This window comes from Spodoptera frugiperda, chromosome 24, assembly GCF_023101765.2.
Source record: "Spodoptera frugiperda isolate SF20-4 chromosome 24, AGI-APGP_CSIRO_Sfru_2.0, whole genome shotgun sequence".
Classification (NCBI taxonomy): Eukaryota; Metazoa; Arthropoda; class Insecta; order Lepidoptera; family Noctuidae; genus Spodoptera; species Spodoptera frugiperda.
Genome location: NC_064235.1, coordinates 670,044 through 685,304, shown reverse-complemented (window position 1 = coordinate 685,304; position 15,261 = coordinate 670,044). Strand labels below are relative to the sequence as shown.

The 15,261-nt window shown below is 39.3% G+C and overlaps 2 protein-coding genes across 4 annotated transcripts in view; one reads left to right on the top strand and one right to left on the bottom strand.

The window, feature by feature from the left end:
* The window catches only part of LOC118278992 (transmembrane emp24 domain-containing protein 5), a 134,438-nt gene that overhangs the window by 109,553 nt on the left and 9,624 nt on the right, over window positions 1-15,261 (top strand). The window lies entirely within an intron of this gene.
* Window positions 367-13,186, bottom strand: LOC118279045 (galectin-4-like). Of its 3 annotated transcripts, none has more exons than XM_050703725.1 (10): window positions 12,988-13,186; window positions 10,940-11,028; window positions 6,798-7,005; window positions 5,801-5,932; window positions 5,088-5,176; window positions 3,030-3,237; window positions 2,149-2,271; window positions 1,799-1,984; window positions 937-970; window positions 367-617 (listed from the first exon to the last, which is right to left on the bottom strand). In XM_050703725.1, exons 1-9 carry the CDS (start codon window positions 13,006-13,008, stop codon window positions 950-952), a joined length of 1,077 nt encoding a protein of 358 aa, XP_050559682.1. In that variant the 5' UTR covers window positions 13,009-13,186; the 3' UTR covers window positions 367-617; window positions 937-949. The 3 variants fall into 3 exon arrangements, with proteins under 3 accessions (XP_050559682.1, XP_050559683.1, XP_050559684.1); XM_050703726.1 differs by lacking the exon at window positions 12,988-13,186 and adding an exon at window positions 12,491-12,601; XM_050703727.1 differs by lacking the exon at window positions 1,799-1,984 and having other exon boundaries at window positions 12,988-13,182.

Genomic DNA, 15,261 nt, shown 5'->3' with positions numbered 1-15,261 from the left:
CTCGGGTTCGATACCCGGGCCGGGCAAAATATTAACGCTCTTGTAACGCCTCTGGTGTTTTAAATGTCCGTGGACGGCGGCGATTGCTTAGCATCATGTGATTTTTTTCGGGTTTTCGAAAATTTCTCAGTAGTAGCACGGAGTCTGGAATTGTGCCCAGTGTATGGCAATAGGCTCACCCCCTATTATATGGGACTTGTAACACAAATGGTGAAAAGATACATTGTATAGCGGTATTACGTGCCCTCTAACTTCCCCCTAGGGCATAAAAGGCGATACAGTTTTCTCATGCGGGAATCGAACCCGCCATTCCTTGCTCCGCACTAATCACGGGAAACAGAATGAATAATGAAATAAAACTCTTAATGAAACATAAAATATTTTTAATGACATAAACAGATAATTTCAAATTATAAGTTTGAAATCGCCAACCCGCATTGAGCAAGCGTGGTGATTAATGCTCAAACCTTCTCCGTGTGAGAGGCTTTGGTCAGCAGTGGCCACTTATAGGCTGTTGGTAGAATAGAGTGGGACTGCGGGAGTTATGTAATAATGTAATATTGTAATTATTATGTGTAAAGTAGATTGCCAGCATCTCTTCTGTGTTGTATAGGGATCTGTAAGACAAAACGGTCTATTGTTACTATACATTTATTACAAGCTAAGTGTGGGAGAGCCATGCTTCGGCACGGCCGAGCAGAAAACCGACGTGAAACAACTCTTGTGAGTGAGGTTACCGGAGACCCAATTACCCCCTTCCCAATCTTCCCAATCCCCGATTCCCCCACGATTCCTTAAATCCCTAACCATCAAAAGGCAACGCACTTGTAATGCTTCTGGTGTTTCGGGTGTCCATGGGCGGCGGCGATTGCTTACCATCAGGTGATCCGTCTGCTCGTTTACAGACTTATTAGATAAAAACATAGATTTGCTTACCTTGGGCTCCTCGTTAGCAGGGACGCGGCGCGGACTGAAACATGACAATTTTAATATTATATAAACCTTTTAATTGGAGGGGTAGGCAGAGGTGCACATTACGGTACTTAATGCCGCTATACAATGTACATCTAATATGGGGGTGAGTCTATTGTCATATAATGACTCCGTGCTACTACTAAGAAATATTCGATAAAAACCTAGTAATTTAACTTTGCCCTACCCGAGAATTGAACTCGAGACCCCCTGCCCGACAGTCGCACTTGCGACCACTCGACCAAAGAGTCAGACGTTTTATTCTATAATATAAAAATAAATCGGGTTTTCCTTCCTGACGCTATAACTCCAGAACGCACGAACCGATTTCCACGGTTTTGCATTCGTTGGAAAGGTCTCGGGTTCCGTGAGGTTTGTAGCAAAGAAAAATCAAGAAAAAGCTGCCTGTTTACCGAAATAGGGGAAATCATTGGTGGCGAAACAGAGTTCGCCTGGTTTTTTAGTTTTAAGTAAAATTTCCGTGGTGCTTGGCGACTGGGCTTCTCCTAGTTGTGCAGTCTCTTTTGTGCCTTAAGGCTTAAGTCATCCTGTCTCATGCATTAAATTCACCGAGGGAAGTGGAAACTATCGTTTTCTTTTTCTTTTTCTTCTCCTCTAATAACATCTTCTGATTTGTTTAGTTGCGGGATCCAAAACAGTCATTCCTTTCCTTGGGACGTTGGACTTCAGTGTTCCGGTGTTTGCATGGTTGTACCTACTGTAGATCCTGGTGCACAGGAGTTGCAGCGGTATGGGAGGTTGTGGAAAAGAGTTCGCCGGGTTTGCTAATGGTTTTATAAATAAATGAATGATTTGATTTGGTTACCTCAACTAACACACTTAGGGCGCGTTCACATATGACGTCCGTTTTACAGGTCCGTTTAAACGTGTGTGTTATTAGCGTATGTAGTTGTATGAGCCAGTACACACATAATACAGTATAGCGGATCCAGTATACTGATCGGTTTATCGGATCGAACTGCGCCAGGCTTGGCACGGGGTGTAATGGATCCTGTAAAAATAGACGTTCTATGTGAACTCGCTGAATCACCTCCAGTAGCAACGGATCCGTTAAAAAGGATCCTATAAATGCTGTGTGAATACTATCTCCAGTAGCGACGGATTCGTTAAAACGGATCCTGTTAAAACGGACGTTATATGTGAACGCGCCCTTACCTGTTCAGGAGGATCGAAGTCGACCTGGAACACCGTGCATTCACCGGCTACAACCACGTGGGTCACTTTGTCACAAGTGATACGGTGGGCAAAGTCGCAGAAACAATTCCCATTCACCTTCACCTAGAGTAGGTTTGGAGAAATTAGAATAGGGATGATGACATCATTTTTAAGTGTGGGAGAGCCATGCTTCGGCACTGCTGGGCCGGCTCGACCGGAGTGATACCACGGCCGAGCAGAAAACCAACGTGAAACAACGCTTGCGTTGTGTTTCGTTGTGTGAGTGAGGTTACCGGAGGCCTAATTTCTCCCTTCCCAATCTTCCCAATCCCCGATTCCCAGTCCGTCAGTCTGTCTGTTAGTGGAGTGTAGCTTCAAATGGAGAAGAACGAGCAAGAAACTCCATTACCGCGTTCTAACAAACAAGCTCTTCATCATTATACAATGTGATAGGGGTGGGACTTCTAACCCGTTAAGACTGAGTACTACATCTAATTTTATCGACAAAAAAATAATATTGATGGTTGAACCCCCAATTAAAATTATTGAAAAATTTTATTATTATTTTTCGGTAAAAAATTCAGTTTTTTTTTCTCAACAAATCATTATCAAAAATATGAAAAAAGTCATGAATTACTTAGCCAAGGTTATTAGCTACCGTTTGTCGTTTTTTTTTTGTTTCTACGACGCATACAACCTTTGATATCACATAAAGTAAAAAAAAATATTAAAATAGCCATAATTTTTAGGGGGAGGGGGTTCAACCCCCAATTTTTTTTGTCGATAAAATTAGATGTAGTACTCAGCCTTAACGGGTTAGAAGTCTCACCCCTATCACATTGTATATTAAATATTAAATAAAACACATGTAGTTAACATACCCGGTAAATATCTTGGTAACAATGTATGGATATTTCGAAACATTCCCCAACTTTAAACGGCGACTCTCCATCGCTCTCCTCCTTCCCCCATTTCGAATCAGCGCAGTGGTTGCGGACCACTTTCTTCTCGTCCAAGCGAACATCAAAACGGAAGGCTATGTCTTCATTAGCATTCACTTTCGGTCCACATTGGAGGTCTACATAGAACCTGGAGGCAGTTAAACGGTTTCAATGAGCTCTATTCTACCAACCAAGCCCTTCCGTTTGATATCCATAATGGAGGTAGTTGTGGAAACAATTTTTTACATTTACATTTTACATTTAATGGGTCGACGTTTGGCCGTAATCTCGCCTGATGGTAAGTGATGATGCGGCCTACGATGGAGCACGTCTGCCCATAAGCAACCTATTCACTCGGGCTTTGAAGACACCCAGGTTATACCCATCAGGAAACACAGACTCCGGCAAGGAGTTCCACTCCCTAGCAGTTCGCACAAGGAAGCTTGAAGCGAAGCGCTTCGTGCAAGTGGGTGGGATATCTACCATGAAGCGGTGACGCCTCGCCGATTGTCTTGTGGTTCGATGATGGAAAGGATTACATTATATTGTATGGTCATCAAGATTAAGAGTGTGTACCAAATATCAGATCGATCTGTCGTCAGGAAGGGGGTGACATTACAATTACTAAAGACCCAAACAAACTAACGGGACAAGCTAAATGAATCACGCTAGTATTATAAATGTGAAAATTTGTTTGTTTAGATGTATTGCCCGTCAATCACGCTGAAACTGCTGAACGGATTTTGATAAAAGGACATGGCTAAACCAAAGTATGGACGTCGTAACCCGTACAAATAAATATTGTATAAATATGGTACCTAGCAATAAATAAAGACGCATAATTAAAAATTGATATTTTGTAATTAAGAAGGTCCAGAAACTTGGCATATCTGCGCAATCCTGAAAATAAAGTAGCGCTCCTACGTCAAACAACGTTACAAAAACTTCAAACCACAACATTGCTGTGAACTTTTATCAAGGCGTTTTGATGTACCTGAGCCGAAAGTTATTTATATATGAGGTAGATAGGTAAACAATTCTGCTTATACTAGATAATGAACACCAAGGACAGACACAAAATATATAGTAAGATTGTGCAATCTTATACAAAATATATATTTTGTGTCGATCAAAACATTTACAATTATTTGGTTTCAGAAAAAAGTCATTATATTACCGTTATTAAAAATTGATGTTCGTTTAATTATTTCGACTAGTGGTCGCCTAGTGGTTGAAATTCAACCATATACGATTTAATTTACCATACCACTTAACATACGTTCAAGGATAATTTTTATTTAACTCAAACTCAAACAAACTCTTTTATAAAACTCTATTCATATGAGACGTCAATATCATCGCAATGTCTATCGATTTTGACGTTTTGTCAAATACGATCAGATACTATGCATGTGTGTGTAATGTTTTATTTATTAATTTAATGTACTTTATAAGCATTATTTTTAAAAAATATTAGCGTCCTGCACTTCTCCTACACATAAACTATAAGTGTACCAAATTTTATGCTCCTACGTCCGCGCAATTTTCGTAAAAAGCGGTCCAAAGTTTTTGCATCACGTATTAATATATAGATTTGATTTTCGGGGAAACTAATGTCCTAATAATAGCTTGCAGTATCTACTTCCGTGTTGTCATGTCAAACCACAACAGAAAAAATCAATTATGAAACTTATTTTTGTTAATTTTTGTTCACCAAGTTATAAGAATTAGTTAAACATAAAATAATTCATAAGTGAATATTTAAATGATACGGGTTAGCGTGAAATTCGTATTCTTGTTATTATGCCTGGGTCAGTCATTTAGCCATCTCCTTTGGTATACAAACAGGGTATGAGCTGTCTTGGGTAATAAGAGTTTTTATTCCACGGGAACGCGGGTGAAGAAGTAAAAAATAACTTCCAGATCCTGCTTCGCTTTTTGGCGCTTTCTAGCGGCCCATTTACCATACCTGAAGGTTCAATATGACAGTGGACTCACCTTTTACACCCAGGAGGGGTCTTTCCCTTGATTCTGATCCTGCGGTCAGGGCACATACCCTTTGGAATAGGGGTCACATTAGGGATTGGCTGTAAAGATAAAAATATGTGATCCAAATATCCCAGAGGCCGGCAACTCACTTTTACACCAGAGATGTGTTATGTAGCTATACTACGAAGATGTTATAGCTAAGCTGTGAAACTATTTAATTTGATGATTTGATTACTGACACTAAGCTATGTAGCTGCGCGAGGAAGATGCGCAGCTCGAGTATGGTAAGCTTTTTGTACTAAGCATTTATGGTCATGCAAACCAAACGTGTATACAACATTTTAGCTCAATCGGTTGAAGGTATCTGCTTCGAAATCAAGTTGCAAGATTCCACTACACTCACACAAATGTAGGAGAGCCATGCTTCGGCTCTGCTGGGCTGGCTGGAGTGATACCACGGCCTCACCAAAAACCGACGTCAAGAAACGCTTGCGTTGTATTTCGTTGTATGAGTGAGGTTACCGGAGGCCCAGTTATCCTTCCCAATCAACCCAATCCCCTCAATAACCTAACCTCTAAAAGGGCAACGACAACGCCATTGTAACGCTTCTGGTGTTTCAAGTGTCCATGGGCGGCGGCGATTGCTTACCATCAGGTGATTCGTCTGCTCGTTTACCGGCTTATACATTACAAGTTAAATAAAACCTCATTGATTTGCTTACCACGTTGGGGTTCTCTTCTCGAACAAATTCGATCTTGTCTACAATGATGCCACCTTCGATGCCAAAGTGTGTCACCTTGCAAGCCGGAATGCGGTGCTTGAATTCGCAGACAACCTTCCCATTTACCTCCACCTAGTGGGAAGATGGGAAAATTAGTTTTGAATGCAAAAATATTACCAAGTAGCTGACCCGGCAAACTTCGTATCGCCTCAAACAATTCTTTTTTTCTCCCTTTTGTTTAAAAGGGGGGGATAAAAACGAAGGTTTCTTCCCTGGACTTCCACAAATAATTCAAGACCAAAATTTGCCAAATCGGTCCAGCCGTTCTCGAGTTTTAGCGAGACTAACGAACAGCAATTGATTTTTATATACATACGGATGGACAAACAATTTGAAATGAGGCAATAGCTTCAATAGAGGATAACTGGCCACTACTGACCAAAAGCCTCTTCTCACACGGAGAAGGTTTGAGCATTAATCACCACGCTTGCTCAATGCGGGTTGGCGATTTTAAACTTATAATTAGAAATTATAAGCCCAGGTTTCCTCACTATGTTTTCCTTCACCGTTTGTTACTGCTGGCCTTTTAGAAAGGCTCAGAGTCGCCCAGAGAGAGCTATGCTCGGAGTATCTTTGTGCGACAAAATCCGAAATATGGAAATTCGCCAAAGAACAAGAGTTACAGACATAGCTCTCAAAATATGCAGGCTGAAGTGGCAATGGGCAGGCCACGTCGCTCGAAGGACTGATGGCCGCTGGGCCAGGAAGGTGGTCGAATGGCGACCGCGGACCGGAAGACGTAGCGTGGGCAGACCTCCCACTAGGTGGACCGACGACATCGTCAGAGTAGCGGGGAGCCAGTGGATGCAGGTGGCGGCTTGTCGTTCTACGTGGAGGACCAAGGGGGAGGCCTTTGTTCAGCAGTGGACGTCTCTCGGCTGATGATGATGATGATTATGATGATTGTCAGTAGTGTCTAAGTAATCTTGGAGCTTACCTTGTATGTTTCACAAGCGCAGCATATGCGGGCTTCGAAGCAATCACCTGCTTTGAAGGGTACGCTGTTGCTGATCTCCTGGGTCCCCCACTTGGAGCCTTCATAGTGGTTGCGGGCTAATTGCTTCTCCGTGAGGTGAGGATGGAAATGGAAGGCGATGTCCTCACCAGGGTACAACTTCGGACCGCATTGCAAGTTGAACTCGAAACTGAGAACCAATTCGTCAAAGTCAAAGTCAAAATTATTTATTTCAAATAGACCAGGAAGGCACTTTTGAACGTCAAAGCAAATATAATAATATTAATAACGTCTGTCTGTCGGTCAGTCCTCTAGTGAAGCTATTTGCTCGTTCCAAAGTGTAGATTCCTATGGAGAAGAACGAGCAAGAAACTCCATAGGTTACTCTTTTTAACCCCCGACGCAAAAGAGGGGTGTTATAAGTTTGACGTGTCTGTCTGTCTGTCTGTCTGTCTGTCTGTCTGTCTGTGGCATCATAACTCCCAAACGGATGCAGTGATTTCAATTTAGTTTTTTTCGTATGAAAGGGGACTTACGTGCGAGTGTTCTTAGACATGTTTGATGAAAATCGGTTGAGCCGTTTTAAAGTTATGGGCGGTGAAAGTGGGGAGATTAGCCGAAGGTATGCAAATATACTGGGATAGGGTCTCAAATTAAACCGCACTGAAAGAAGATATTGAAAGATATTATTTTTTCGTATTAACAAAAATAAAAAATTAAATAAAAAATAAAAAATAATAATAATTAAATTAAAAATTTAATAACAAAAATATAAATGTTTAATTTAACGTTTTATAATAAACAAAAAATCTTGCACCAAGATAATCTTTAGCCTACTTATAGAAACAAAACCTAGTAATTAATAAGTCAAAAAATAAAAATAAAAGCGAACGAGCTTGACCTTAGATGTAATCTTTACCTTAACAAGAATCGAAATTATAAGTTAGTTACTTAGTATATTACATATGTAAGTATATGTAATATACTAAGCCTAACTTAACCTAACCTACCTATAAAAAGTATAAAATAAAAAATTAAATTAAAAATTTAAAAAACCCCCGACATAAAAACTTAATTTCCCTTTAAAAAGTAAAAAATAATAAAAGAAACTTATTCTTAAAGTACCTAAGAATGTACTAATAATTCTAAAAAAAAATACGTCGCGTTGGGGGACCGCATTCATACGGACTGTACACCGCCGCCCGCGCCGCTATATTTCAATTTTCTGCCTTATAGTTAAGTACTTAAACATCAATTTACTTTAATGTTAACACCAAGCATGTGATACTTATGAACAAATCGTAGATAAGTAAGAAATAATTAGGAGCGGTCCCCCAACGCGACGTATTTTTTTTTAGAATTATTAGTACATTCTTAGGTACTTTAAGAATAAGTTTCTTTTATTATTTTTTACTTTTTAAAGGGAAATTAAGTTTTTATGTCGGGGGTTTTTTAAATTTTTAATTTAATTTTTTTCAATCAGATTTACAATACAATTCTTGGTTACATTGTTTCGATTATTTCAACTATGTGAGAGAGTTGTTTAAAGATGAAAATAAAGGCAAAGATAAATTAAATAAATAAAGCTTAAAACTAAGAACTTATTCCCACATAGTTGAACCAACGTTCAGAAGTATGTAATAAATTTGCAATAACATTTACAGAAGAAATAGAAAAAATCAAGCATCAATGTAATGTCTTCATCTTTCTTTCTTTCAAAAAAACATGGATAAACAGAAAGGAATATGTGGCACTCACGGACAGGTCTATGAGATGGCAACCGGTGACCGCTAGCGATATAAACAATGTCATTAAAACCATGAGTACTAACAAATCACCGGGAACTGATTTAGTTCGTATGTCCGATATAAAAATAATTGCGAAAAAGTTGTGTCCTGTACTGGCCAAACTCGTAAACCTGTCAGTTGCTACAGGTACTTTCCCAAATAAATAAAAGAAGCAATTGTACGTCCTATACACAAAAAAGGAAATTTTAAAGATGTTTCAAATTATCGACCGATAGCCATATTGTCAAGCGTAGATAAAATTATGGAAAAATGTGTGGTCAATCAACTAGGAAAATATTTACAACAGAATAATATTGTCAATAAGTGTCAACACGGGTTCTTAAAGGGTAAAAGTACAAGTACACTGTTATCTGAATTTACTGACGAAATTAATAATTATTTAGAGGATAAAAAAATTGTATTTGATACATTGCAAAAAGATACCCTTATTAACGCTATGAAGGAGTGCGGTGTGGGACAACCACTAAACCAGTGGTTTAGTGATTACCTCACAGGGCGCTCTTACCGGGTAAAGGTGGGTGATACTCTCAGTGACAGGGTGGAGGTACGGAGCGGAGTGCCTCAAGGATCAGGATGTGGTCCTATCTGCTACCTCATGCACGTGAACAGCTTATGCGGAGTGTTGCGTCATTGCTCGTCATACATGTACGCAGACGATCTATGTGTGCTCCGCGCCGGAACCGACATCAATGACATCTGTCCGTTAATCCAACAAGACATAGACGCGGTAGTTAAATGGTCCCATGACAATGGGATTATTCTAAATGCTGATAAAACCAAACTTCTTGTCATCAGATCACCATACTTACACCTATCTATTTCTACTCCTAAATTGATAACACACGAATACTCATGTTTTCATAATCATTTAATAAATTGTAATTGTAAACCTGTTGAAGCTGTTAATTCTGTTACATATCTTGGTGTCAAAATAGATGAAAGTTTTTCATGGTCCTGTCATGTAGATTACATTTGTAGTAAATTAAGAATATTACTTAGTAAGTTTTATCATTTAAGTTACAAAGTTCCTATTAAAATATTAAGATGTTTGTATCTATCCTTAGTAGAATCAATAATAAGCTATGCTCTTGACAGCTACGGGCTAACATTTAAAACTTACATAAATAAATTAGAATCATTACAAATAAGATTTCTTAAACTATTAGTTACAAAGAAGACTAAAATAAGTTGCAAAGGCGATTATAGAAAATTATATAAAATATGTAAGATCTTACCGGTTCATTTAAAACATACATACCTTTTAGCTATAAACCAGCACGGCAGGAAGGAGCATGACTTATCTATTGTGACAAATAACCACAGTACACGGTCGGTGGCTGCCGGTAAATTTAATGTTCCAAGAGTCAATAATTACTTCGGCGATAGAACTCTAAAGAAACGGATACCTTACGTACTTAATAGTTTACCGGCAGACATTCGACAGGAAAATAATAAAAGAATTTTTAAAAGTAAGTTAAAAAAATACCTGTTTAAAATACTTATATAGAATATATATTATATAGAATAAATAGTAGATAATAATGTGTATAACAATGCGGCGCAACACCCACAGTCAAACCGTTAAACCGGTTTTGTGGGAGATTGTCATAAATAAAATGCTGTATTTCTTTTATAATAAATAAATAATAAATAACGAAACAATGTAACCAAATATTGTATTGTGAACCTGATTGAAAAAGAGTAACCTATGGAGTTTCTCGCTCGTTCTTCTCCATAGGAATCTACACTTTGGAACTCGAAGAAGGTACTCGGTTAATGAAAACACGCCAACTTTCGTTGACATTCCTCGTATTATATTGTTTAGTCTATTTCATGATTCCGAATTACGATGGTCTATTGCATGATTACGTGCGGTAACCAAGTCGATGAATGGACTTAATAAAATAACCGACTTGGTATTACATGGATCTCACAACTTTGGGTAGGAAAACTGAGGTGTGAGACTTGGGCTTTTTTACAGGATGTTTCTGATGGTGAATGGTGACTGCCTCGGTGGCCTAGTGGTTGCAAGTGCGACTGCCGGGCAAGGGGTCTCGGGTTCGATTCCCGGGTCGGGCGAAGTATTACTGGGCTTTTTTCGGTTTTTCGAAAGTTTCTCAGTAGTAGCACGGAGTCTGGAAATGTGCCCGGTATATGACAATAGGCTCACCACCTATTACATGGGACTTACAACATAAATTGTGAAAAGTGGGTGTACACAGTGGCATTACGTGCCATAATGTGCACCTCTGCCTACCCCTTCGGGGATTAAAGGCGTGACGATATGTATGTATGTATGTTTCTGATGGTAGTTACCCCTTGGAGCAGGGTGGGACCATGCCCCTCACTATGATGCAGGTGCCGGGAGCAACGACCCAAGGAATCGGAAACGTACCAGGAGTTTTCTGAAAGAGAAAGAAAGACAATTAAAACAAATCCGCAGTGCCGGCGTAAGGGCCTCTGATACCCCGGGCGAAAATATTGCGGCGCCCCCTTGGCTCAAGTAGGCGCCAGTACTTTTTTTTTTGTTTTTTAAAAACGTTAACGATTAGGATTTTCTTCTGTGTCGTGGGTGCGTTTACAAACATACAAGTTCACATGCACATGACACCCAGACCCGAAACAACACAAAGAGTTGCTCCGTGCGGGAATCGAACCCGCTACCCGTTGCACGGCAGCCAGTTGTCCAGCCACCGCACCAACCGTGCAGTCAAACTGCACCAATCGTAAGCGTAAGCACCGTAACGATATCTTTAAAGTCACTCCTCGACTACCGGTGGACACCAGTGGTGGACACACCCTCAAAAAATCCACCAAAAAGAAATCTCAATAGGCTACTTTCCTACTAGTCAAATTCAATACTTTTTTCGAAACGTCAAAAACGATATTTTCTATGAACTTTGTATGAAATAGTGCATTATGACGTCATAAGTTTTTGACGTCAAATAGCAGACTTATTTCTAGAAATTTAGCTAGAAAAAATCGAAAATTAAATAGTTCATCAAATTTATGAATGAGAGTGTGATTATTTTTTAATATTTTATTGTATTGAAAAGTTGTAATAATTTATTTTTGACCGAGGATAGTACCAAATTCTGAGGGAATCTCGCACAGTTCTGAGGGTTTGCACCAGAAGAGGCAAAATACTCCAAATTCAGACCTTGGAGCCCCCCAGAATTTGTCGCCCTGGGCCACCGCCATCAGCCCACTCTCCCCTAACGCCGGTACTGTAAATCCATCCAAAATACGTCCAAAAAACACACTTCAACCACCCTCTTTTAAGTCGGTTAATACATTTTTTTAAGGTAAAGGTGCCTTTATGAAAATAAAATAATTGAAAGTGCCATCTACCCCAACAGTAAACAAAAGTAAAAATCAATTTAAAAAATATATGTCAAAGCTTTTCGTGGGAGAGCCGTTCCCAATCCCCGATTCCCCAACAACCCTTAAATACCTAACCCCCAAAGGCCGGCAACGCACTTGTAACGCCTTTGGTGTTTCAAGTGTCCATGGGCGGCGGCGATTGCTTACCATCAGGTGATCCGTCTGCTCGTTTACCGACTTATTCCATATAAAAATACTTTGCTCAGCACACATCGAAATATTATTTTGTATGAGGGTAAACTGAATTATTTGTATACATACGAAGTTTTGCCATAATCACCGCTTTTGGAAGGCTTTAAAACGTTCAGGTTTATCAGAGAGCGCTGCTGTCTGTCAAATGTGTAGACAAAGTCGGGTGTACGATACCCGCGGCAATAATACGGGTGGGAAGTAATATATGATACAGTTTTACGTAGGTAATTGCACACTGAATCGTCTAAAATATTTGTAAAGGTAACAAGTCGACGGTATTCATATTTTTACCTCGCTTTTGTTGTTAGGTCGAGCTGTAATGACCTATGTAATAAAATCTAAGAATCTGAATTACACACACTACTAATTATTGTAGCACAAACTTGACAATAGGGTAGATGACTAATTTTTATTTCAATGTCCGTCTTGTAGGTTATTTTAAAACATTACACACGTATTTTTTATTTTCTTACGGCAACAAATACTTTCGAAGACATGTCGATTTGAAATCTCACAGAAAACCGACGTGAAACAACGCTTGCATTGTGTTTCGTTGTGTGAGTGAGGTTACCGGAGGCCCAATTACCCCACTTCCCAATCCCCGATTCCCCAACAACCCTTAAATTCCTAACCCCCAACAGGCAACGCACTTCTAACGCCTCTGGTGTTCCGACCAGATGATCCGTCTGCTCGTATACCGCCCTATACTATAAAAAATGACGGTAGACGTAGATTTTTCTATCACATAATCTCTTGTATTAAATTAGAATAATGTAAAAATCACTCACCGGTTTAAAAATGGCAGCCATTTTAACTTGATTTTATTTCTTTATATAAATAAATAAAATAAGAGGTTTGAGGGCCAATATAGGAAGATGAATGGGTGGGTAATAGAAGTCCAAGATTGGTAGCAGCTGTAGAAATTATAAAGGCATTGTACTGGTTACACGCACAATTTGAAAATCCCAACACATAAATGACAAACAAAAATTAAACGCAGCATCTAGTAGGCTCAGAAGGTACATAACATGTACAAAACGTAAGTTAGAAAATGGCCCTTAAAGAACCAGACCACCACAGATGGGGCCCATTAGGGCTGATGCCCGATCCGGAGCTGCGGACAACGTAAAAGGTTACCGGGGCTCTGGCTCAAAGCAGGTGAAGGAACGGGGTGGTTTTTAGTCAGTAAGAGCACCTTAACCCAAAATGTACAAACTCCTTCCGTAGAAACGCTCCGAAAATTCCGGGCAGACATAAAGGATTATCATTAGCATGATTAGCAAGCTGAAATGGCAATGGTACGGCCACATTTGTCGAAGAACCGATGACCGTTGGGGTAAACGTGTTCTAGAGTGGAGACCGCGTCTAGGCAAGTGTAGTGTAGTCCAGCTAGGTAGAGTGACGATATCCGCAAGGTGGCTGGTAGTGGTTGGATGCGTAGAGCTGAAGATCGAGCTCAGTGGAGACGGAAATAGGCTGATGATGATGATATGGGAAAACCCGGTGTGTCATAACTATAAAGCGGATTGGATACACCAGGTAAACTTAGAACATGAGGGAATCCAATTTGAATTTATACCGATAGATACCCTTCGTATGTTTGGAACGTGGATCCACGCGAGACACAATGCTTTTTCTATTGTTGTCTTATATACGGCACACGAAAGGTTAAACTAAAAATTCTGTCCGTCCGTCCGTATGTCACAGCCATTTACTTCCGAAACTTCCTCCTCGAAGAGTCCTCTTAAAAGTCCTCCGAAAAGTGCTCTTAAACATCCACCCGCATATACTCCAGTTCATCCGTGATCATGGCGCTTGCAACAGTGCCGAAATATCGGAAACTCATAGACATAAATAAACATGGTAAATATCCCGTCTCAAGTTCTAATGATAGTGTAAGTGACCATGTCAGTTTAAAAACTTATAAAAGTAAAAAAAAAGTAAACTACCTGAAAATACAAAATGTTACTGAGACTACCCTATCTCAGAATCAATATTTACCATCTATAAAAGGAAAACTTAAAAACCGGCCAAGTAGCAGCAAGTAGATGACATAATATAAAAGTTATAAAATAACTTGGTTTTACATAGTGTTTGTATGAACGATAAAGTTATATTCTAAGTGTGGGAGAGCCATGCTTCGGCACTGCTGGGCCGGCTCGACCGGAGTGATACCACGGCCGAACAGAAAACCGACGTGAAACAACGCTTGCGTTGTGTGAGTGAGGTTACCGGAGGCCCGATTCCCCTCTTTCCAATCTTCTCAATCCCCGATCCCCGAACAACAAACCTTAAATTCCTCTGGTGTTTCAAGTGTCCATGGGCGGCGGCGATTGCTTACCATCAGGTGATACGTCTGCTAGATTACCGGCGTGTTTCATAAAAAAAAAAATGTTTTTCTATGTAGGTATTTAAGAATTTTCTGGTTAAACAAGTATTTAAGATTACAGCTTTTTGAAGAAGAAGGTAGGTTAACGAACTGATATTTAACTGGTTTAAACTATTATGGAGGGTTTTAGGGATTACTCCCGTGGTGGGTAAAATTATTGGGACAGTTTTGGTGTGGGTAACGTTCCACTGAGTTTTGATTATTAATCAATAAGATATTAAATAAATAAATAAAATCTTTATTCGCCGAAATATGGTACAAAAAAGGTGGTAACAGTAATTATGTAGCTAAACACATTTCGCCTTCAGTAGGCATGCGAAAACAACTACGGTACGTTACTAAACATAAAATTATATTCTATACTTAAAAAAATCTTCTGAAGTATAGAAGTACGTTTCAATAAGCCAGTCTTTTAGTTTTCTTTTTTTCGTGGTAGGTAGTAGGAAGAAATAAGAGAGGAATATTATTATACAATGTGATAGGGGTGGGACTTCTAACCCGTTAAGGCTGAGTACTACATCTAATTTTATCGACAAAAAAGATGGGGGTTTGAAACCCCAATTGAAAATATTGAAAAATAACGATTTTTTCGGTACAAGTAATTCAGAAATGATTTTTTTTTCTGCCCAAAAGATAATCAAACATATATTATGAGAAAAGTAATGTATTAGTT

Coding starts and splice junctions, on each gene's coding strand:
- LOC118279045 (XM_050703725.1), bottom strand. CDS start 13,008: ATGGCTGCCATTTTTAAACCG. Junction 11,029..12,987: donor TGGCTGCCATTTTTAAACCG/GTGAGTGATTTT, acceptor TTTCTCTTTCAG/AAAACTCCTGGTACGTTTCC. Junction 971..1,798: donor CCCTAAGTGTGTTAGTTGAG/GTAACCAAATCA, acceptor GTCATGTTTCAG/TCCGCGCCGCGTCCCTGCTA.